The sequence below is a fragment of the Athene cunicularia genome (assembly GCF_003259725.1).
Source record: "Athene cunicularia isolate RWA chromosome 1 unlocalized genomic scaffold, athCun1 chr1_part2, whole genome shotgun sequence".
Classification (NCBI taxonomy): Eukaryota; Metazoa; Chordata; class Aves; order Strigiformes; family Strigidae; genus Athene; species Athene cunicularia.
In genome coordinates this window covers 25,898,871-25,917,198 of record NW_020799092.1, presented here as the reverse complement: position 1 = coordinate 25,917,198, position 18,328 = coordinate 25,898,871, and the positions used below count along the sequence as shown (strand labels likewise).

The window sequence follows — 18,328 nt, the reverse complement described above, 5'->3', positions numbered from 1 at the left end:
AGAAGGGTCATTTCTTGTGTTTTTAAGTTGTATTTTTAAAGTGTGTGTTTCAGAGTGTTGTAGCTTCTCAGGAATTTTATTTCCATCAGTGACTGAGGATTAAAAGAAGCTATGACTTTTATGTGAATTACTCTCCCATGATTTTTCCACTACTTAACTGATGGGCATGTAGATAATCCACGGCAGCGAATGAGTTGACCTCATCCATGTGACGGTTCTGACCTGTGGTTCATGCTATGGAAATATTGGATATCCCCTGTTGTGAAGGATCCTGTTCACAGTAATTGTAGCTTTAGTAAAAATGTTCAGAAAGCAACGCCCATCCCTTGCAGAAAGACCAGGAATGATGCTTATCCCTGGAAATGTGTTTGAATACATCGCGACATAGCAGCTTGCCAGGACACTGACAGCTCCATAATGCAACCAAGTACAAACACTTGTGCTGCGCCATGCCAGCCCTGAGGTGCTGCAAGGGAGCTCCAGGATTCTCCTTTCCCGACACGTGAGAGGGCAGCTCCCCATACACCGTGTTTCCCTTCGTTTTCCCCTGTTAGTTTCATGGCTTCCAGAAATTTTGGACTGAAATGAGTGCATGACTCCGATCACGGGTGTTCAGGCTGTGAATTCCCATGCATACAGGCAGGGTTGTACAACCACTGTGTGTTACACAAAGGAGTCTCCTCAGCACTCTCGGAAAAGAGAACACGAAAAAGATGCAGTGAAATATCTCTGACATGCAGCTATCCAAGCCTGGAAAGTCTTTCTCTATTGCCCTTCGTGCTTCCCTGCTGCTTACTCACTGGCCTCGGTAATTCAAAGCCTCACGTGTTGTTTTTTTCTAGCTGTGCAATAAACTCTCTCTCTCTTGAGCCTTCTGTGGCTCTTTGTGCTAGGCAAGTGTGCTAACAAAATCGTGATGGAGGTGCAGAAGGGATTGCCCTGTGGAGCAGAGCAGTGGCCCACCTTTCTCCATGCCCTGCTTAAACAGAGGTCAGTAGCAAGTTCTTAGGAGGAATGTTGCAGTGACAACCCCATAACACAAATTTTGGAGTCACATGTGCAAAGGATCCAGGGCAAATAACATCAGGCAGTTGAATCTGTGGTTGACTTCTGCCTTGGAAGTAGTAGGTCAAGTGGGCCGAGTCCCAGCTTTACTGCCTCTTCATGGAGCCCTGCTGCAGAAGGGTGGGTGGAAGGGTCTCCCACTTCAGGTGGGTGAGGCTTTACTCCTGGTTTGGAGTGTGATGATTCCACTTCCAAATTCTGAACCAGAATCTGTCTCCCATGTATATCTTGCACTGCCTAGCTGGGATATCTGTGGATAACGTTCTTTATTATTCGTATAAATTAATAATCTTTTCATGAATCTTACCAAGCTTTGTGCCTTGGTTTTATCTTGTAGTTTTATCTGATATTATCTTCCCACAGCCGTTCCTACTCTCTGTTCCCCCATATTAGCAGTGACCTCAGCAGAAAAATACTTTTGGAGCATGTGGTTCAGCTCGTTTTTTTGCTTCATTTGTATTTGCTAATTTGAGATATTCTGCAGTGCTTAGACAATAATGCAACCGTATCATGGCATTTTCAACAACAACATTGACCTCCGCAATCTGCCTATTCACAACACTTGAATGCATCAGTATTGCCGTCTGTATGATTTTAATTTAATTAGAACAGTGGCTGTAATCATTTCGGGAGAAGCATGAGCTTCCCCACTGTCTCCTTTCCCCTTGCCTTTTGTGATGAACTGTTGCACTTCTGTGTGTGGTTTTTTTTTTTTGTTTGTTTGCTTGAGCAAAGGATTGAGATGTGAGCGGGTAGCCATCTCCTGCCCTTGTGCCGGGAGGTTCGTCAGAGGCAGGCTGAAGCGAGGAGGCAGGGAGGAACTGAACTTCACAAAATCACTAAGGTCACCGAGACAATCTCTGCTCTCTGTGCGCAGGAAATGAGATGTTAATCTTTTCCCAGTGCTGCTTTGCATAAGGTCCATTCCAGAGAGCTGTGTTTGTTTTAATTTCTCTAATTACTGATAGTGTGCTGATTATGCTGCTATAGATTTGACGTGAATTGCTATATTAATGGGATCAAAAATGAGGAGAAGTCTGCCATGGAAATTAAGAAGATGACAGCAACTGGGGGAAGGGAAGGAAGTGGAGAGTTTAATTCATACCCTGGTACTGCAGAGCTTTACTGTGCTTTTTCTGGAGCCTGATCCTTTGTCCCTGGCAGAAGTTGGGAGTATGCAAGCTATAACATTGACCAAAATTCCAGAATGTTTTAATTGTGTACCCGGTGCCATGCAGTCACTTAGGGGCTCTGATTTCCCCCCCTCCTCCCTATGTTAGACCCCGTAACTCACCTCATAGCAGTCAGTCTCTTGGACTTTTGTATCCGACTATATGGTGTTGCCTGCAAAACACCATATGTCTTCCCCACCTTTCCTCTTCCCCTTACTTGTTTCCCTAATGATTAACTTCCTTGAATCTCCTGCTGTCATTCCTGTGCTGCTCTGCAGCTGGCTTGCTGGTGTTATCCTGCTGAGTGCCCAGATGTGCAGGGCCTTCTGAATCTTTCCTGCAAAGCACCTCATTCCCCCACAACAACCCATTTCTCTAAGGCCATTAATTTTCCCCTCTTCCATACCCAAGGCACCTACTCCTAGGAGGATCCACAGATCCTTCCAGGTTCCCCCCAGCTCCTTGTTCTTTGGCTTGTCTTTCCACTTTTCCCTGCCTCTGTCTGCTTGTTGAAGGAGATTGCAGCCCTGGTCCCATGTCCTTGCAGAGTTGAACATCCTCCATGATTTGGGTGTTGTGTCCAGAACACCAGCTTACTTTGACAGTCCCGAGAGCTACAACCATGTGTTTCAAACCTGGATTTACACAAGCCAAAGGTGTGTTACTCAGGGGTTTTTAAGCCTAGGGCTTCCCCAGAAATCAAAGAGGGCACCAGAATTTATGCACACCTGCTAGTGCTGCCCTCTCAGAGCAGGAAGGTGGGATGATACCCAGGGAGCTCGAAGATTCCCTTAAAGCAGTGTCCTGCTACCACTTGTCCTGCGAGTAAAGGAGGACAGCCTGTGAGGACGTGACAGGTAACTTTCTCCTCTTTTACTTCTAACTGTGGGCTTCTTGATAGTGCAACACAAATCCCTGTACCTCCACCTTGCGGTAACGCCTGCTTCTCTGGGGAGCAGGGGGAGTCAGGGCTGTTTGGAGAAGGGAAGATAAACAGCAAATACAAGACAGGCACGGAGTGCCACACCTACACCAGCAGCCTGGGGGACAAATCTGTGTCAGCTTTCACTCTTAGTTAATTTTGCCCTGTGTAGTATCATTACATGCAGTACGGGAGTAAGTTTTTACACGGTGCTAAGAGTCAGCTGCCTTTTCTGTCCAGCGCAGGGTATTTGCAGGCTGCGTTGGCTGTTCCTGAAAACTGCTGCATAGGTACTGCATTTTTTTTTGCTTTATCAAATGAAAAAAGTCATTTGAGTATACCGCTTATCCAACTGCCAAAGTAGTCATGTCACTGGGACAACGTTAGGGCTTGCTTAGCATGCTTTCTTACATATTCTATTTTCATTTCTGCAAAAGCATGTATGTCCTTTGTGCCTGCCATCTGAGTGAAGTGAGTAAAGGGACAAAAAGACTATCAGGCTGCAAGCTGGAGAACAGTCACGATGAAGGCTGCTGCCTTGGAGTTTAGAAGGGCGTGATTTTAGCAAAAGCATGAAGCTATTTTTACTTGCAGCTTCACTCATCCTCAACTGTTAGACTTTTTTTTTTTTTTTGAAAGGTGACTACAAATTAAATTTTGCGTTTTTGAAGTTTTAAAAATTGCTAGTATTTTAGAAATATTGTGTTCCTGACAGAATTCTCTGATTGTTCAGGTAGACTTTACCTGTAAAGAATCTACCTCAGTTCTTCTGACTGAAATTAGTGTGTGCTTTGGCTTTGGGAGTCCAGTCAGCTGTTATGTACACTACTAGATAGACATGATCAATACAGCTTTTGAGTTACCTTCCTTTTTTAGACGGGATGGTTTGAGCTAAGGCTTTCTCAGCACCTGGATATTTAGTATTTTGTACTTTTCTAGTACAAAGAGAACAAAACCATAGCTTGTCTTGATTCTTAACCACGTGTTTCAGTCTGTCTCTCTCGGCTAGATCAGGTTGGTGGAAGCGTGACCCAACTCTCCACAGAGCTGATTGTCTTGGTGGCACTGTTGAAGCACCAGCCACTAGAATAACCCCCAGGGAGGGTCTTCATGTAGGCTGACTTAATGCATCTCTTCAACTATTGTAGTCAAGGTGAAATTTTCATGGTGAAACTCTCCTGACTCACTGTGAGCTGAAGAAGCCTTTCAAAACCGATGACAGCAAGCAATATGCCAGCTGTTTTCTCCACCTCATTGTGGCTACTGGCAAAGTGCTAGGGAGCTGCTATTTTGAAGTTGCTTGTAGATGGCAGTTGTTTGGGGCTGTGTTTGGTCACTTGTGAGTTTATATGTTTATAGAGTCACCTGGCAGGCGGGGAATCTGGAATGTGGTAATGCCAAACACTTTCCTAGCACTCATCACCAATGATCTTGAAGGACCACACCAAAAGTGTACTGATTTAGACACTTTTACCAGTCAACTAAGCTGCAGCAAGGCTGTTTGCTCAATTACACTCAAGCTTTGTGCTGACTCTGCTACCAGCACTACCTATCCTTCCAAGCTGTTGCTTGACCAAGCCTACCATTGAACCATCAATTCTTGGTCTTAATGCAAAGGGAAATATTAAACTGACTGGTTAGGAAACTCTTTCAGAAAAATTCCTAGTGGTGGAGTATCTAGTTGCATGGCCTTAGAAGCATGAGATACCAAACCTTAGAAGCATGAGATGCCAGCCATGTTTTTGTTTGATGGCTCCCACAGAGAGAAGCACCAGGCAGTTCTGGAGTTGTGAAGATTAAAGCAAATCTATTCTCAGTTGTCTGAGCACAACAGGTACCTCCTGGAAGTGTGACTCTAAAAAGCCTCAAAAAGCCTGGAGGAGCAAATGTGACCTCGTGGGTGCATGCCTCTGTGTAGGCCAGGGGTTTGCGTGTGGCTGAAGCACAGAGCTATGGCAGGTTGCAGAACTGGACTGATGTTTGCCGTTCTGCTTCCAGCCATGTTACTGACTCATGCTGCAGACAGGGATGAAGCTCATTTTTTCCACAAGCCCAGTGCCTTAACCTCCGTGTATTACCGTTCCACACCTTTTGGAAGTCTGGCCAGGACAGTTAGAAGGGCTACTCTTTCAGGATGCACTTGTTAAATGCCCTTGAGAGGCACATGCTGTTCTTTTTCAAGACGTCTTAACTCTGAAATTACTTCGCTCATTTGAGCTTTGCTCCTTCTGTAACTCAGGTTGTCCATGTGTCTAATAAAAAGAAAAAGACTTACCTAATGTCTGTAAATTGATATTTGGGTTAGAGGTGCAGGGAAAAAAATGCAGGATTAGTAAGAGGGCATTTCAAAGGCACTATAAGAGCCTGATAGCCGACTCCCCTTTGTGCCTTGTAAAATGTGTTCTGCAAATATTACCAATTCACACATTACTGTAGACATCCAAGGTGTGAGGGAAGAGTAACTGTGCATTTCCACAACTTCCTTTTTTGTTACTGTCCTGTTCTTACGAATGCTAGGAAGCACTGAATCAAATTTATTTATTTATAACAGTAAATCTCAATGAAGCTGTCTTGCCAGAAATCAGGTTACCGTATGCCTTTAGGAGGTTGATCACTGCAGAGAGAAAGGCAGCAGGTATTGGACTTGTAACGTCTTAGTTTGATACAGCACCTCCTGGGTGTTGAGGGAAGTGCATGGGGTTCTGGATTTAATTTCATTTTCTGCTTGCACTTTCCTCCTGCTGTTGGCCAGTGAGGAGGCCTTTCGAAGTCACTTAGGCCCTTGTCTTTGCAGCAGTGATTCAGTATTTCTGTGAGCGTGAAATGTAACCTGAGGTTGGACTGGACCCCGTGTTCTCCAGGAGGGAGGAAAAGGAGTTCAGGTCTCCCATCTATCCTCTCCAGTGCCTGTTCGCAGAGGCAAGCATCTGTGTGGCTGTGTTTCAGAAGCGTTCCTCTTTTTATAAATATCTCCATACAATAAACAAAATGAGCAGCTGCAGTGTGCTTCGATTATCTGAGCCGTGGATCACAGCAGGAAATGCTGGGAAGCGGCTGGTCTCGCCCCGAATCGCTGGTGGTGATGCACCAGTGGTGAGAAGGTGCAACTGGGCAGCCAAAATGGGCACAGAGAGCTGCGTCCTGCGGGAACGTGAAGCGTAGAGTCAGCCGTTTCGGGTCAGGGAAGGAGTTGCATAAGTTGAAAGCAGAATAATGTTTTGTAGCTCCACAGGTGCGTCTTTCACCACGTCTCAGTGAACATCCCTGTTTGTTAACTAAGAAAAACTAAATTCGTATGAGCTAATGGATTGCTGTTGCTTGGATGATGATGAGTCAAAAGAAGCTGAGTGGACACAGTAAGATGTTAAAGGGCTTTGTGGGAGACTGGAACATAAGATTGAACAATTTCTGGTTCAGAACTACTGAGCTGAAAGCCACACAGAAATAACTTAGTGATGGTGGAGTGAACCGGGCCTGTCTTCCCCCTCCATCTACACCAGAATAGTTAGAATAGTTTATTTTCCATGTGCCGTCCGTCTTCTCTACCACGACTGTCAGCAGTGGTGGCTGTAGTATAGTGGTGGGACTGCAGACATTGAGGTGAAACTTCTGGTTCCTCATGAGCTCCTGAGCAGCAAGCTGCTAAGCAGCACCTTATGCCAGGATGAACCGGGCTTGCTTTCTTTGACGTGGCGACTGAGAGATGCAAGACTTCCTAGGTGCTCCATGTCCCTTTTTTTTTTTTTTTTTTTTTTTTTTTTTTTTTTTTTTTGGACATGTCACCTCATCTACCTGCTTTGGTACACTCAGTTGTTATTTACTGATGTGCAAACCTCTCCTTCCCTTTGGTGGTGAGGGTGCGAGTGTTATGTTCTGCAGGTGCCTCTGTCAGCCTCAGTCTAGTTCCCTGTCACATGGCTGTGATAATGTTGTGTTTCATAATGGAAATAATTAACCTTCTCTTGCTCCAGCACCAGATTTGTCTTTTCCATCTGCCAGAGATCAGGGTCAGGGTGGGGAGCTACACACGTACTCTCCTGCAAATGCTCAGAAATGAAGGTAGCTCCTTTTGCTTCTGCATGTATGTGGATGTAAATCCACGCTGTTTGCACTGCCATCACTAAATGTCAGCAGCACATTTTGGGGGAATAACGCTCATTGCCTTCCAGGAAGAATATGATAATGATTTTTTTTAATGCTCCTGTAAAATTGTGGCTATGTTTATTTACAAAGGGTATAATTTGTGCTGTGATTGGAGTACAGGCTTAGAATATGGAAGAATTTTCCCATCAGATCAGATGAAATTTCAGCCTTAAAGTTCTTGGCAGACGTTTTCAGAAATAAAAACCTAACAGTGACAATTATGAGACTAATGCAGCAAATTGCCCTTTAACTCTATTTGACTGTCCTTGCGTAGCTGCTCACTGTATGCTGAGTTACTTGGCTGCAAGTTAAACTACTTCAAAGAAAGTGCTAGTAACTAGTTTAGGCAAGAAAAAGAAAGTATGACATTGCTCAATGGTAAATAGAGTTTTTAGTGATCGAGTGTGGTTTTCTGCAGCAAAGACAAAACGAATTGCTTAACGTCTTTAAAATGCTGTGAAGGAGTAGAGTGTTAAATACTTAATAAACTTGCTTAGATCATGACTGATTTGTGAGCACAAGATGAAGTGGTTTGAGTACTTTCTGTAACTGTACTCATGCACGTATTGTGGAATTGCTGTCAGATTTTCACTGACATAAAACCCTCAGAATCTCCCCGCTTCTGTGTCACTTCCCTTTCCTCCCTCGACTAATTTCTGAGAAGATCTTTGGAAACTTCACGGACCTTTTGAAAATTATACCTGTCACCCTAAAAGCTGTTTGGCCCCTGGCTGAAGCGCCAGGCAGCACGTTGCCCGCGCAGCGAAGTGCGCTGTGCCCCACGGCTCGCTGGGCAGCCGGGAGCATCGCCAGTGCTGCTCGCCCCCTCCATGCACCCACGCTTCCTTCCTTCCACCCACTTCCCCTTCCCCTGCCTGGGTTTCACACCTCTGTTCCAAAGTTCACGTTGTCCTCTCTCTTTCTCTCTCTCCCCCCCCCCTTTCTTTTTAACAGCAGGAAAGAATTTCGTACACACCTCCAGTGAGCCCGGTACCAAATTACACTTCCTCGTCACCACTACATGTCCCAGTGCCTCGAGCGATCAGGATGGAGGAAGACACCATCAGACTGCCAGCACACCTGCGTGAGTGTCAGCGTGGAGGCTTCTTACTTTCTTGGATTGAGGAGGGTGTGGGGCGGGCTGTGGAGCTGTTTCTATTTTTATGGGAGAAAGCAGGGAAGCCCCCTGGCTTCAGACTCCTTTTTTTTTTTTTTTTTTTTTTTAAAGCTCTAGCTCTAGCTGGTTTTATTTTGCTAAATATTCTTCATAACCATAGGAAACTACTCTTAAATACAGTATATTATATCCCTCTCCCCCATCCCCTGTAGCCCATGTCAAGTATTTGGCTTATTTCTCATGACAGGCACAGATGCAGATGTTTTATTTTGATGGGAAATGCTGTATTTCCTTCCACAGTATAGAAGTTGCTCAGCGATGTGCTGTGACACAAGGTCAGAGTTTCACAAACTGTGGTTGGTGGAGTGCTATGGGTATTATTCAGGTTGTTATGGGTCTCAATATTAAATACTCCTGGTGCCCAGGTTCTCTACTACAGAGCATGTGTGCTGACAGAGGCAGTGGGAAAGGAGGAAGAATGAGCTTAGCTGTGCACAAAAGGATGCTGCAAAGGAGGAAGGGCATATCACTGACATTGGAACAAAACTGGAGCTGGGGGCAAGGCGAGAGCTAGTCGCTTCCTTGCTGAGATGATTTAATGTCTGAGGAATAGGAAAGGCCAAGGGCTGTTGGCCAGTGAGAGGTGAATTAGTGAGATAGGATGGGGTCAAGGAAGAGTGGAATTTTCCTTTTTGGAGGGGAAGTGGTTCTGATGTAAATCAAGAGGTTTTGAGTAAATTTCTGTCAAGTGTTACATTCCTGGGGAACTTGAGCTACAAGGAGCAACAGGGCCAGAAGCAACTGTCACTTTGTGCGTTGCCATCTCACAAACGGGCTTGGGATTTCGGAGAGGGGAGAAAGTCCGTGTTTATCACAAGACATTCTCATTCCTGTCCTCAGCTGTTTTCCAGGCACACTCCTTTTCTGGAGGCAAACTGTGCTCCCAGCGTTTCTGTAATCCCGTGCTCGCTCCCTTGCCGGCCACCGAGTTGCTCTGTGCCACGGTCACTCTTGCCCATGCTATGTTCTGCGTGGTCCTGTTTTTGCTTGCTGCTGCCTCTTACTGTCTTCTGCCTGTGCTACAGCGTAGCCCAGGTTGTACCTTTTCCGTGCTTTCTCATGGGAATGGGAGCTGGTGCTGTGGCATTTCTGATCGTGTCTGGTGACTGCCCGAGTGTCTGCGAGCTCCCAGACCCTGCTTGCCCATGCATGTGGCTGTTGGCCCGTTTCCCCAGCCCGGGGAGCACTTGCTGTCATGCTTACAGGGCATTTCTAATCTTTGCCCAAAACTTAAGACACAAAAAAGCCAACACAGAAGCAGTTCTTCTCCAGCAGTCCTTTTTCCCACTGGTACTTATAAAGGCTGGAGATTTTTTTTCTTTTTTTTTTAACTCTCCAACTTTCCAGTTACCCCTGAGTCTGACATGCACAAGGCAGGAAGACAGAGACCCTTCATACTGGAAGGGGTGAGGCACTGTGTTTACTATTTCCCATCGGCTAGTCAGCATGCTAGGTAGTGTGAAGCTTATAAAGCTTCCTCTCAGTGAAGACTTTTTATCTAATATTCCAAGTGTGATCCAACATTTCACCTTGATTTTTGTTGTGGTTTTTCTTTTCTTTTGATTGGCACCTTTTTAAGCTTGCAAGGAGGTTTCTTTCCCATTAGTATTTCCACACCAGTCTGACTTGTAGAGTAAGAACACAATTAATCAATAAATATCTGTGGAAAAGTCTTTCACAGAGTTAATCTCTTGGGTCATAAACAACATGGTGCACGTTTATGTTGTAGTCCCTGGCAGTATAGTATTTTGTAGTTCAGCATTCACTAAGTATTGACCCAAACACTGTTAGAACCAGTTTGAAGAGTACAGTTTCACAGCTACGCCAGAAACGACTGTTCTGAATTCCTAAAACAGTGTCTGATATAACTTGAATTACAGAACTTCACTCAGTATCCTGTGTTTAAGTCCAGTAACTGAGCTACAGCATCTTATGCTGAAAGATTTCAGCTTTTAATGTAAAGACTTCAGTGATGGGGAGGATTTAAGATCTCTAGATGTTCTTCTTAATTACCCTCCTTATTTGCTTTTTTTTAAGTGCCCTATTTATAGTTTGAATTAGTCAAGCTTCAGTTTCCAACTATTAGATCTCATTATCTCCTTTCCTGCTAAATATTGTCAAAAGACTACTCCTGATATAGGTGCTTTTAGATAAAGTCACTTCTTAACCTTTTCTTGGCTAAACGGGATAGGAAGAGAGGTTCTTAAGGCTGTCAATCTTCCTGTAAAGCTTCCAGATTTCAAATTCTGTTTGTCTCATCTCCGTGAACTGTTTCCCACTTCAGACATCCCTCTTAAAGTGAGGACAACAGAACTGAAGATCATATTCCAGGAGTAATCTTCCTAATAACAGGTATAGAAATAACTAAGAACCTTTTGGATCTCGGGTCATGAGGTTTAAGTGGTATTAGCATGGGATTTTGCAGTTTCTGCATGGATTTTTTTTTTTTTTTTTTTAAAGATATGTGTCTGAGACATGACTTTGGTCCTAAATCCAAACTGCCTTACAAGTCAGTAGCTAATTTCTAGTTCAGGCTGTAGTACTGCACGTGAAGATTGGGTTTAAATCTGCAAAGTCTGAGGGTCTTCTAGGTCTGAGATTTTTGTCTCTTTCTAGCCTTATTGTCGTTTTGGTTGATTAGGTGAACCGTAATAACTTCTTTCAACCCTCACTTGTTCCAGTGCAACAGGGAGATATAAGTTTCTTCAGTTATTCACAGAGCTGATAGCTTTCCCCATTCTCTGTTTTCATGACATTCTGGTGGCATTTACCAGAATAAAGGCAGAGTTCAGTCCTAAACTGTACATCTTCATTTCTGCCAACTTGCAAATTCAGGAGCTATATTACAGGTGCAGCTGAAAACAGCAGTTTGCCCAAGCAAAGGTAGAACTAAACAAATGTTTCAGATGGAACATGAAGTGCACTCCGTGGATTCAGACAGTGTTTTATGCCTTCCTATTAGAAATTTCACTGTTTCTAATGTTTAAGAGCACCCTGAAGGCACCAACAGCCAATAGTATCAGAACAATTGGTAGAACAATTTCCTTTGGTGCAATAAATGATTTCTCAGTGTTTGGTGAGCAAAAGGGTCTGATCTGTGCCGAGCTGATTTGATCCAGAGACTGGAAAATGGAGAAGTGTGAAGTTTAGAAGGGTGGAATGCAGATCCCCCTTTGCTACAAGCATGCAGAGGAGAACTCTTTGGTCCAGACAGCTAGAAATATATAGAGGAAACCCCTTTCCTGGGGGTGGTCTGAAAGGTCTTTTCCCTTCTCACATAGTCTTTCTTGTTTGAATTAGCTGCTTTCTTCCCAGCCTGCCCTATTCCTATAGTATAGAAACACAGTGTCATCAGACTTAACTTTAAAGCTCTGGGATGGTGAGAATCATTTTCTCATAATACGCACCCTTCTCTGATGCTGTACTTCTCCTGTTTGCCTAACATCCACTTCTTAACTGAGTATAGGGGCATTGTAAAACAAACTATCAGCAGGCAGCTGGAGGATATGCTTTCCTCTATTTTAGGTGTGCAGTCAGAAAGTACAGTGATCTCCAGTTCACTCCTTGTCCCTGGTGTGTATGTGGTGGTAGTTTTGCAGCATACCTGATCTCCACTAGACTACACTAATGTCAGATGAAAGGAGTGTTTGGAAAATGATAGCATGGTTTGGGTTGGAAGGGACCTTAAAGATCATCTAGTTCCAACCCCCCTGCCATGGGCAGGGACACCTTCCACTAGCCCAGGTCAAAAAACCTCATGCAACGTGGCCTTGAACACTTCCAGGGGAGTTGTTTACCGAGGATTCAAGAGAATCAAGTTCAGCTCTCACACAAGGCTCTGCCCTTGGTGCCTTCTGTGACCTTGGACGTCTTGTTTTAGTTTCCCCACTGTAAAATGAAAGAAAACACGAGTGCAAAGACTCATGTCAAGAGGTTTGAAAATTAGTACAGTGACTGCCCAGATACTGTGATAAGGAAGAATGCTGAGGTGGATGGAAGTCCTCTGAAACTCTCTGTGTACCCTTTATCTCTGAGGAAACTTCCTCCATATTGCCACAGAGAGAAAGTTAGTTTTGTTTTTTGGTTTTTTTTTTTTAATTTTTATTAAAACCAATCTTCCTGTCTTGTCTGGTACAATGTCATTAGTTACTTGTTTTGTGCTGTGGCCAATACCTTGTGGTAAAAAGTTCTTGGAACTGTAGAGGATACAGCATTGAAGAGATGGCTATGAGAACCCTTCCCCGTGCCTATTAATATGCTCTGAATCAGAGAGAAAATAGCTTTTTCCTTTTTTGTAATATGCAAGATGAAAATCAGTTGGTTAGCCTTCTACAACAGCAACTGTAAATATGTACTAAAGGCTTCATGGTTTTCTTTGTCTCCTTCAACATAAAACTTCTTCAACGAGAGATGCAAAAATCTCAGTGCTGAAAAAGGACTTGTTCCATGATGAGATCCTGTGCAGCAGTGTTCCCCCTTGCACATTTCTGTCAGCTTGGACAATCTCATTTTTATCTCTGAAGGGCATCTTCCCTTGGGAACGTGTGTGTGTTTGTTTAGGGAGATAGATCTCATGGGCAAAGATTTCACAGTGTTTTCTATTGATGCAGGGATGAACAAGAGTTCATTTCTTCCTCAGAACTAACTACTCTTCTTTCTATAGTATCCTTCATATGCCTGCAGCCCATTGTCATAGCAAGGCACACTGCACATACTTTTCTGTACACATAAAGCGATTATTCTTGGCAACTAAGCAACTAGTTTTTCTTGCTGTTGCCTTTTTCTGAATCCCCAACAGTCTGCACTGATAGATGTCAGGATAAATGCATCACCTCTTAGAAGAGAACTTTTACATTGGAACTGAAGGAGTCTTGTCTTGACCGTGCTCACTTTTTGGGGGGTTATTGTGGTGGGTGAAGCTAAGAACTTATTTGTAGAATCGTTTGAGGACTTCTTGTTTCAAATATAGGCTTAGGTTCTGATCTTTTGCTTTCTAGTTTGAGATATGTTCCAGGCTACAGCTGATTTTGATGAACTTCAGAGTATCCAGACCTGGTTACATCCCGCTAGCGAGATCACGTTTTTTATTTCAGGATCTCTGTGTCCATTGTAATTACTCTGTTCTGCTGCCCTCATTAAGGAGGACAGAAGGGAAGATTGTTTAGTTTTCTGCAATGATTATATTAAAGGCTTTAAATTTTTAGTCAGTGTTTCACAGGCATCTTTCTGCATACCTGTTTATATTGGTGTTTGATTTGGTGGGGACCAGTCCAGTGGCTCTGTATTGGTTTGACATCTCTGTGACAGTAGCTGTACCACATTCTGCACAAAAGCCCACTGTATAACCCCCAGTGTGGACATGAGCAGTAGGGCAAGCCAGGCAGTTGGGCTCTCAGTTGGTCAGGTTCTTTAAACTAAGGTATTTATCAGACCTGAAAGTGGTTTATTACAAGTTTCTCTTTCCTCATCACACATTGTTGCTTATATGCATCATTTGTGTTTTAAGGGCACCAGTTTTCTTCCTTTCTTTCTTTCTTTTTTTTTTTTTTTTATTTTAAAGGAATGCAGGAAACAATTAAGAGAAAGGAGGAGGAAACAACAACACTGTCAGGGTTGCCAAGGATCCATTTTTTCTGTATAGTGTCTATTAATTATGCTGCTCCTTTTATTAATCCTTTGGCACCTGTTAATTATTCTACAATTTTGGCTAGCAGCTGGAAAGCCACTTTGAAGCATTAAGCATATTGTTATTTAGTTACTAGAATATTCAATGCATTGAACTGAAAGTATGTAGTGAGACGGGAAAAAAAGCCCTTCACCCTAAGCCACATTTAGAGCAGCAAGCAATAAAAATATTTGCTTTGGAAGGATCTTTGTGGAACAAAACTGACTGACGCACATACAGGGAAAATAAAATAAAAGCTGCATAAGACAAAGGGACTGTGAGAGGTGGCCAGAATGTCAAGTTAATGGCTTGGAGAGTAATCCTGGTCCCACTGAAATGAGTGCATAAATCCCCACTGATTTTAGTGGGATCTGGACTTACATCTTTCTTGGATGATTGGCTTCTTCCAGCCCCCTCTTTGCTCTTCTTTGACGTTATGGCCACTTAAGCCTCGTTCCTCCCTCTTACTGTACTTTATATACTTGCCTTTCCTCCTGATCTGCTTTTCATCTTACACTTCATTCTCTCTCTGGGTAGCTAGTCCTAACCAATCCCAACCTACTACTACAAAAAAAATTGAAGCCAGGACAGCGGCACTGCTTCCTACCACCTGACTGCTTGCAGTATTTAATCTCCTTGATACTGCATCTTCATCTTCCACCATGGGCTTTTCTTACACGTTTGTACTGTGAGCTATGCAGGATGGGGCCCATCTGTGCAGTAATGAATGCCTCCTGGTCTTTCAATTCATAACTCATAATAATCTACTGACAGGCTGGCTGGGCTGTGAGAATCCCAGCCAGGCATCCTGTCAGCCTCAGTGACCATTACTTCGGTCAACTCTAACGAAGTGACTGGGCCTGGCTCCATCATGACTGTGAGTTACATCCAGTTGTTAGGCAAATAGGATGAAAATCACGAGCCAGGGAGACATCGATTGTGCCTGTCTCTTACCTAGGGTGGCCTCTTCCACAGGCAGCCTCAGGCGCTCATCTGAATTTAACTCATCTACTCCAGCCTGCCTCCTGGGTGTTGCTTACAGTGAATCTCAGGCCAGCTTTGAAGCGATCACACAGACGGGCAATTTGGATGGGTGGGAAGCTCAGTCTCAAATTCACTCTTGCACCATGGCTGGGCACAATGTAGATGCTACTATTTTACTTGAAAGAGCTTTATCTGGAATATGTTGGACTGGGAATAGCGAAAGCTCATTACTGATCCAGCTGGGAAAGCTGTGGCCTTTGGATCAGGAAAATCCAGCTTTATGTTTTTCTGGCACGGTCTTTGTTCATCACCTGTGGGAAATGGAGCCCCTTGTCACTGGGTTTGCATCGGGGTGACTCAGGGCCACCTCAGTTGTCACCCTTGATGTAAACAGCTGTTGAGTTGAACCCTAAATCTGTTAGATCCTTACTGCTGCCTGGTGACTGTGACAGGCATCTGGGTTAAGTGTGAAAAAACTTGTCATAAAGGGCCAGCGCTGAGTTGGTTTCTGCTCCTTAAGAGAGTATTTTAGTCAAGTGCTTTTTTTTTTTTTTTTAATTAGTTTTTAAAATGTACCTGGCTGTTACCCAGACAGAGAGTTAGCACCACGGTTTCCTGCGCTGGCAGTCCCCCGTGGAAGTGTGTGGAGGGATGAGATCCTTCTTGCCCCAGTGGGAATTTGCAAAGCAGTCCTGGGGTGGGAGGGCGAGAGACCTGTGCTCCAGGGCACGGAGAGCCGGCAGTGTGGGAGTCCCAGTGGGGCTAAGCCAGTCTTTTTACCCTCCTGGAAAGCTTTACTTTAGGGTTTTAAAATCTTCAAAACGTGGACTCACCTCTGTTCAGAAGGGAAAGGGAGTCATGTCGCTTTAATCTGGGATCAAGCCGATCCCTTGTGGAATTCCCCTGGAAAGTGTGGGGAGGAATAAGAAGCAAAAGCAGCAGGACATTTATGGTATTGCTGGGTTTGAAGCATTTTTAGCTTTGTCTTAAAGGGACGCTGTCAAGATCAGTGGATCTAAAATTAGCTTGCTTTTCTCTTTCCATCCCAAATGTGTCTGTTTAATTTTTCATTTGTGTTACAAATGCTTCCACGTTCTTTTTTTTTTTTTTTTTTAAAGAAATAAAATTAATGTAAAGAACCCAGCGTTCATAAATAGCCCTACAATTAAAGAAAACACAGAAGAGAAACTGTGTGTAAGCCATGACTAACAACTCCACAATAACAAACCATTGTGTGGTAAGCGCCTTGCAACAAAACACAAGTGTGGTAGAAAACCCTGCGGAAACAACATAGCATGCATGCGATGTCCATTCCCCTAATGAAAAACAGAGCTCAGCCTCTGAACGTTGGAAGAGAGCACCACTGTCCAGCACTGAGAGGGGCACAAACTGTGTGAGGAGAAACCCCCTTGCAGCTTCAAGGTACCAGGGATTAATGTAACAGGCCATGTGTATACACACGCAGAGAAAATAATTATTTGATGCCCTTTATGAGAGGGTGGGTTTCCTGCTGCTGTAGTTGTATGTCTTCTCTCTTCTGTGCTGGCACTCCTGGTGCTTAATAAATACAGCCTGATGAAATCTCCATTAAACGGGATTTTACACCCATTTTACAACTCTCCATTTTTACTGCTAGAGCAGAAGGACTAAATGAGTTATAAGTTCTTTCAGGAAATTTTTGGTAAAATGATTCCATCCAGGTTTGGAGTCCCAGTCCAACAACTCAGCCAAGAGCCTCTTCTCAAGATCATTTTCCAAAGATACTTGGGAGGGGGAAGTACTTGTGCATCAGCCATTCCACTGTTGTGGATGCTTGTGTGCTGTCTGTCCTTTATGGGATGAATGTGTTTGAATGTGCTCACTCCTCGTGTAAACTGCTTTGTGCAGGACTAGCACGCTGCTATTAATGTAGCAGTGATCCTTCAGTTCAAGAAGTTATGAGTTATTTATACATTTAATAGGCATATGGTTGGTGATGTTGTGAGTTAATAAACAGTCACCATTGATTGGCTTCCTAGAGTCAGAGTATTAGGACTCGCTCAGCTCCAAATCTTCGTTTATGAGTTTTTATGCATAAAAATCATACCCTGGAAATAGCCCTAAGCACCCTGCATTATTTCCTGCATATGTCTGTCTGGTTTTGATCTCCGTAGGCTTTTGTATCCCACTTAAAAAAGTGTCCATTCTGCACTGGCAGCAGGGTCAAGTAGCTCTGTGGCAATTATACAGACCAGAAAATGAAAATGTTAAATTATACCGTGACAAGTTAAAATGAAATTAATGTCTCTAATGATTAACCAATGTATTCCTCCTGCCTTTAGAGTCTGCAGGCATAGTATGAGGTGTTCTGCAGTCAGTGGAGAGGCAGGACAAGGGACTCTCTGGCAAAATTCTCAGTTATAGGAGTTTAATTTGGAGACAGTGGAAGTCTTCCTATTTGAGAGGTTACTGAGTGGATCCTTGTAGTCGGAGATTCATTATCCAAGTCCCAGAGTTACTTGTAGCACCAGACCCCATGTGCTACAAAAAACTGGCTCTCCCCCTCAAGCAAGCACTATTGTACCCGTGTCCTGTGTGGCCTCTGCCCTGTCCTGGTGCTGTGACATGCAGAAGGGGATGGTACCCCAATGGGGGCTTTTGGCATTACATACTCCCTTCTCAAAGGAAGAGTGGTAGTTTCGCTGGCTTTTGGATTATACACCCCTGGGCATGCCCTGGGGGTGGAGGAGGAAGCGGTGAATTGGGCGACAGCTCGGTCAGGAGGGTCTGACAACTGTACTGAGCACAGTGAAGACCTGGTCTAAAACCTGGTCTCAACAGACCAGTTGTAGTCAGCACTGTGAGAGTTAGCTCTTTGCCAGAGTGATAAATTTTGCGGGTTCTTTCTGGTAAGGATAGGCTGTAGGAACACACTTGTTTCAGAGGAAAATACTATAATGCTGGTAACGAAATTGCACTATCTCAGCATTCTGCAAAAAAGGTTTATTTTCTTAACTTATTAATATGTTCTCAGCATTCTCCCTCTTTCAGTTCCCCAGAAGCATTCTTTTGTTTCCCTCAGGTGTCTTAAAGCTTCTTGTCTGCAGAACAAACCTCCCGAAGGGGCTGTGACCTGGTCAGAGTGCTGACATTTTATTTTAAACCCACCAGCAGCAAAAAAACACAGAATATTTTTGAAGGGAAATTTCCTTTTTGGGTTT

General features: G+C 43.9%; 1 protein-coding gene across 1 annotated transcript in view; it reads left to right on the top strand.

Moving 5' to 3' along the window:
• The first annotated feature begins 6,147 nt into the window (after nucleotides 1-6,147).
• ETV6 (ETS variant 6) overlaps nucleotides 6,148-18,328 on the top strand; it is a 97,861-nt gene continuing 85,680 nt past the window's right edge. Inside the window, exons 1-2 of the mRNA XM_026864362.1 lie at nucleotides 6,148-6,252; nucleotides 8,257-8,386. Of these exons, the coding sequence (XP_026720163.1) occupies nucleotides 6,148-6,252; nucleotides 8,257-8,386 (235 nt within the window). The remainder of the gene's footprint in view (nucleotides 6,253-8,256; nucleotides 8,387-18,328) is intronic.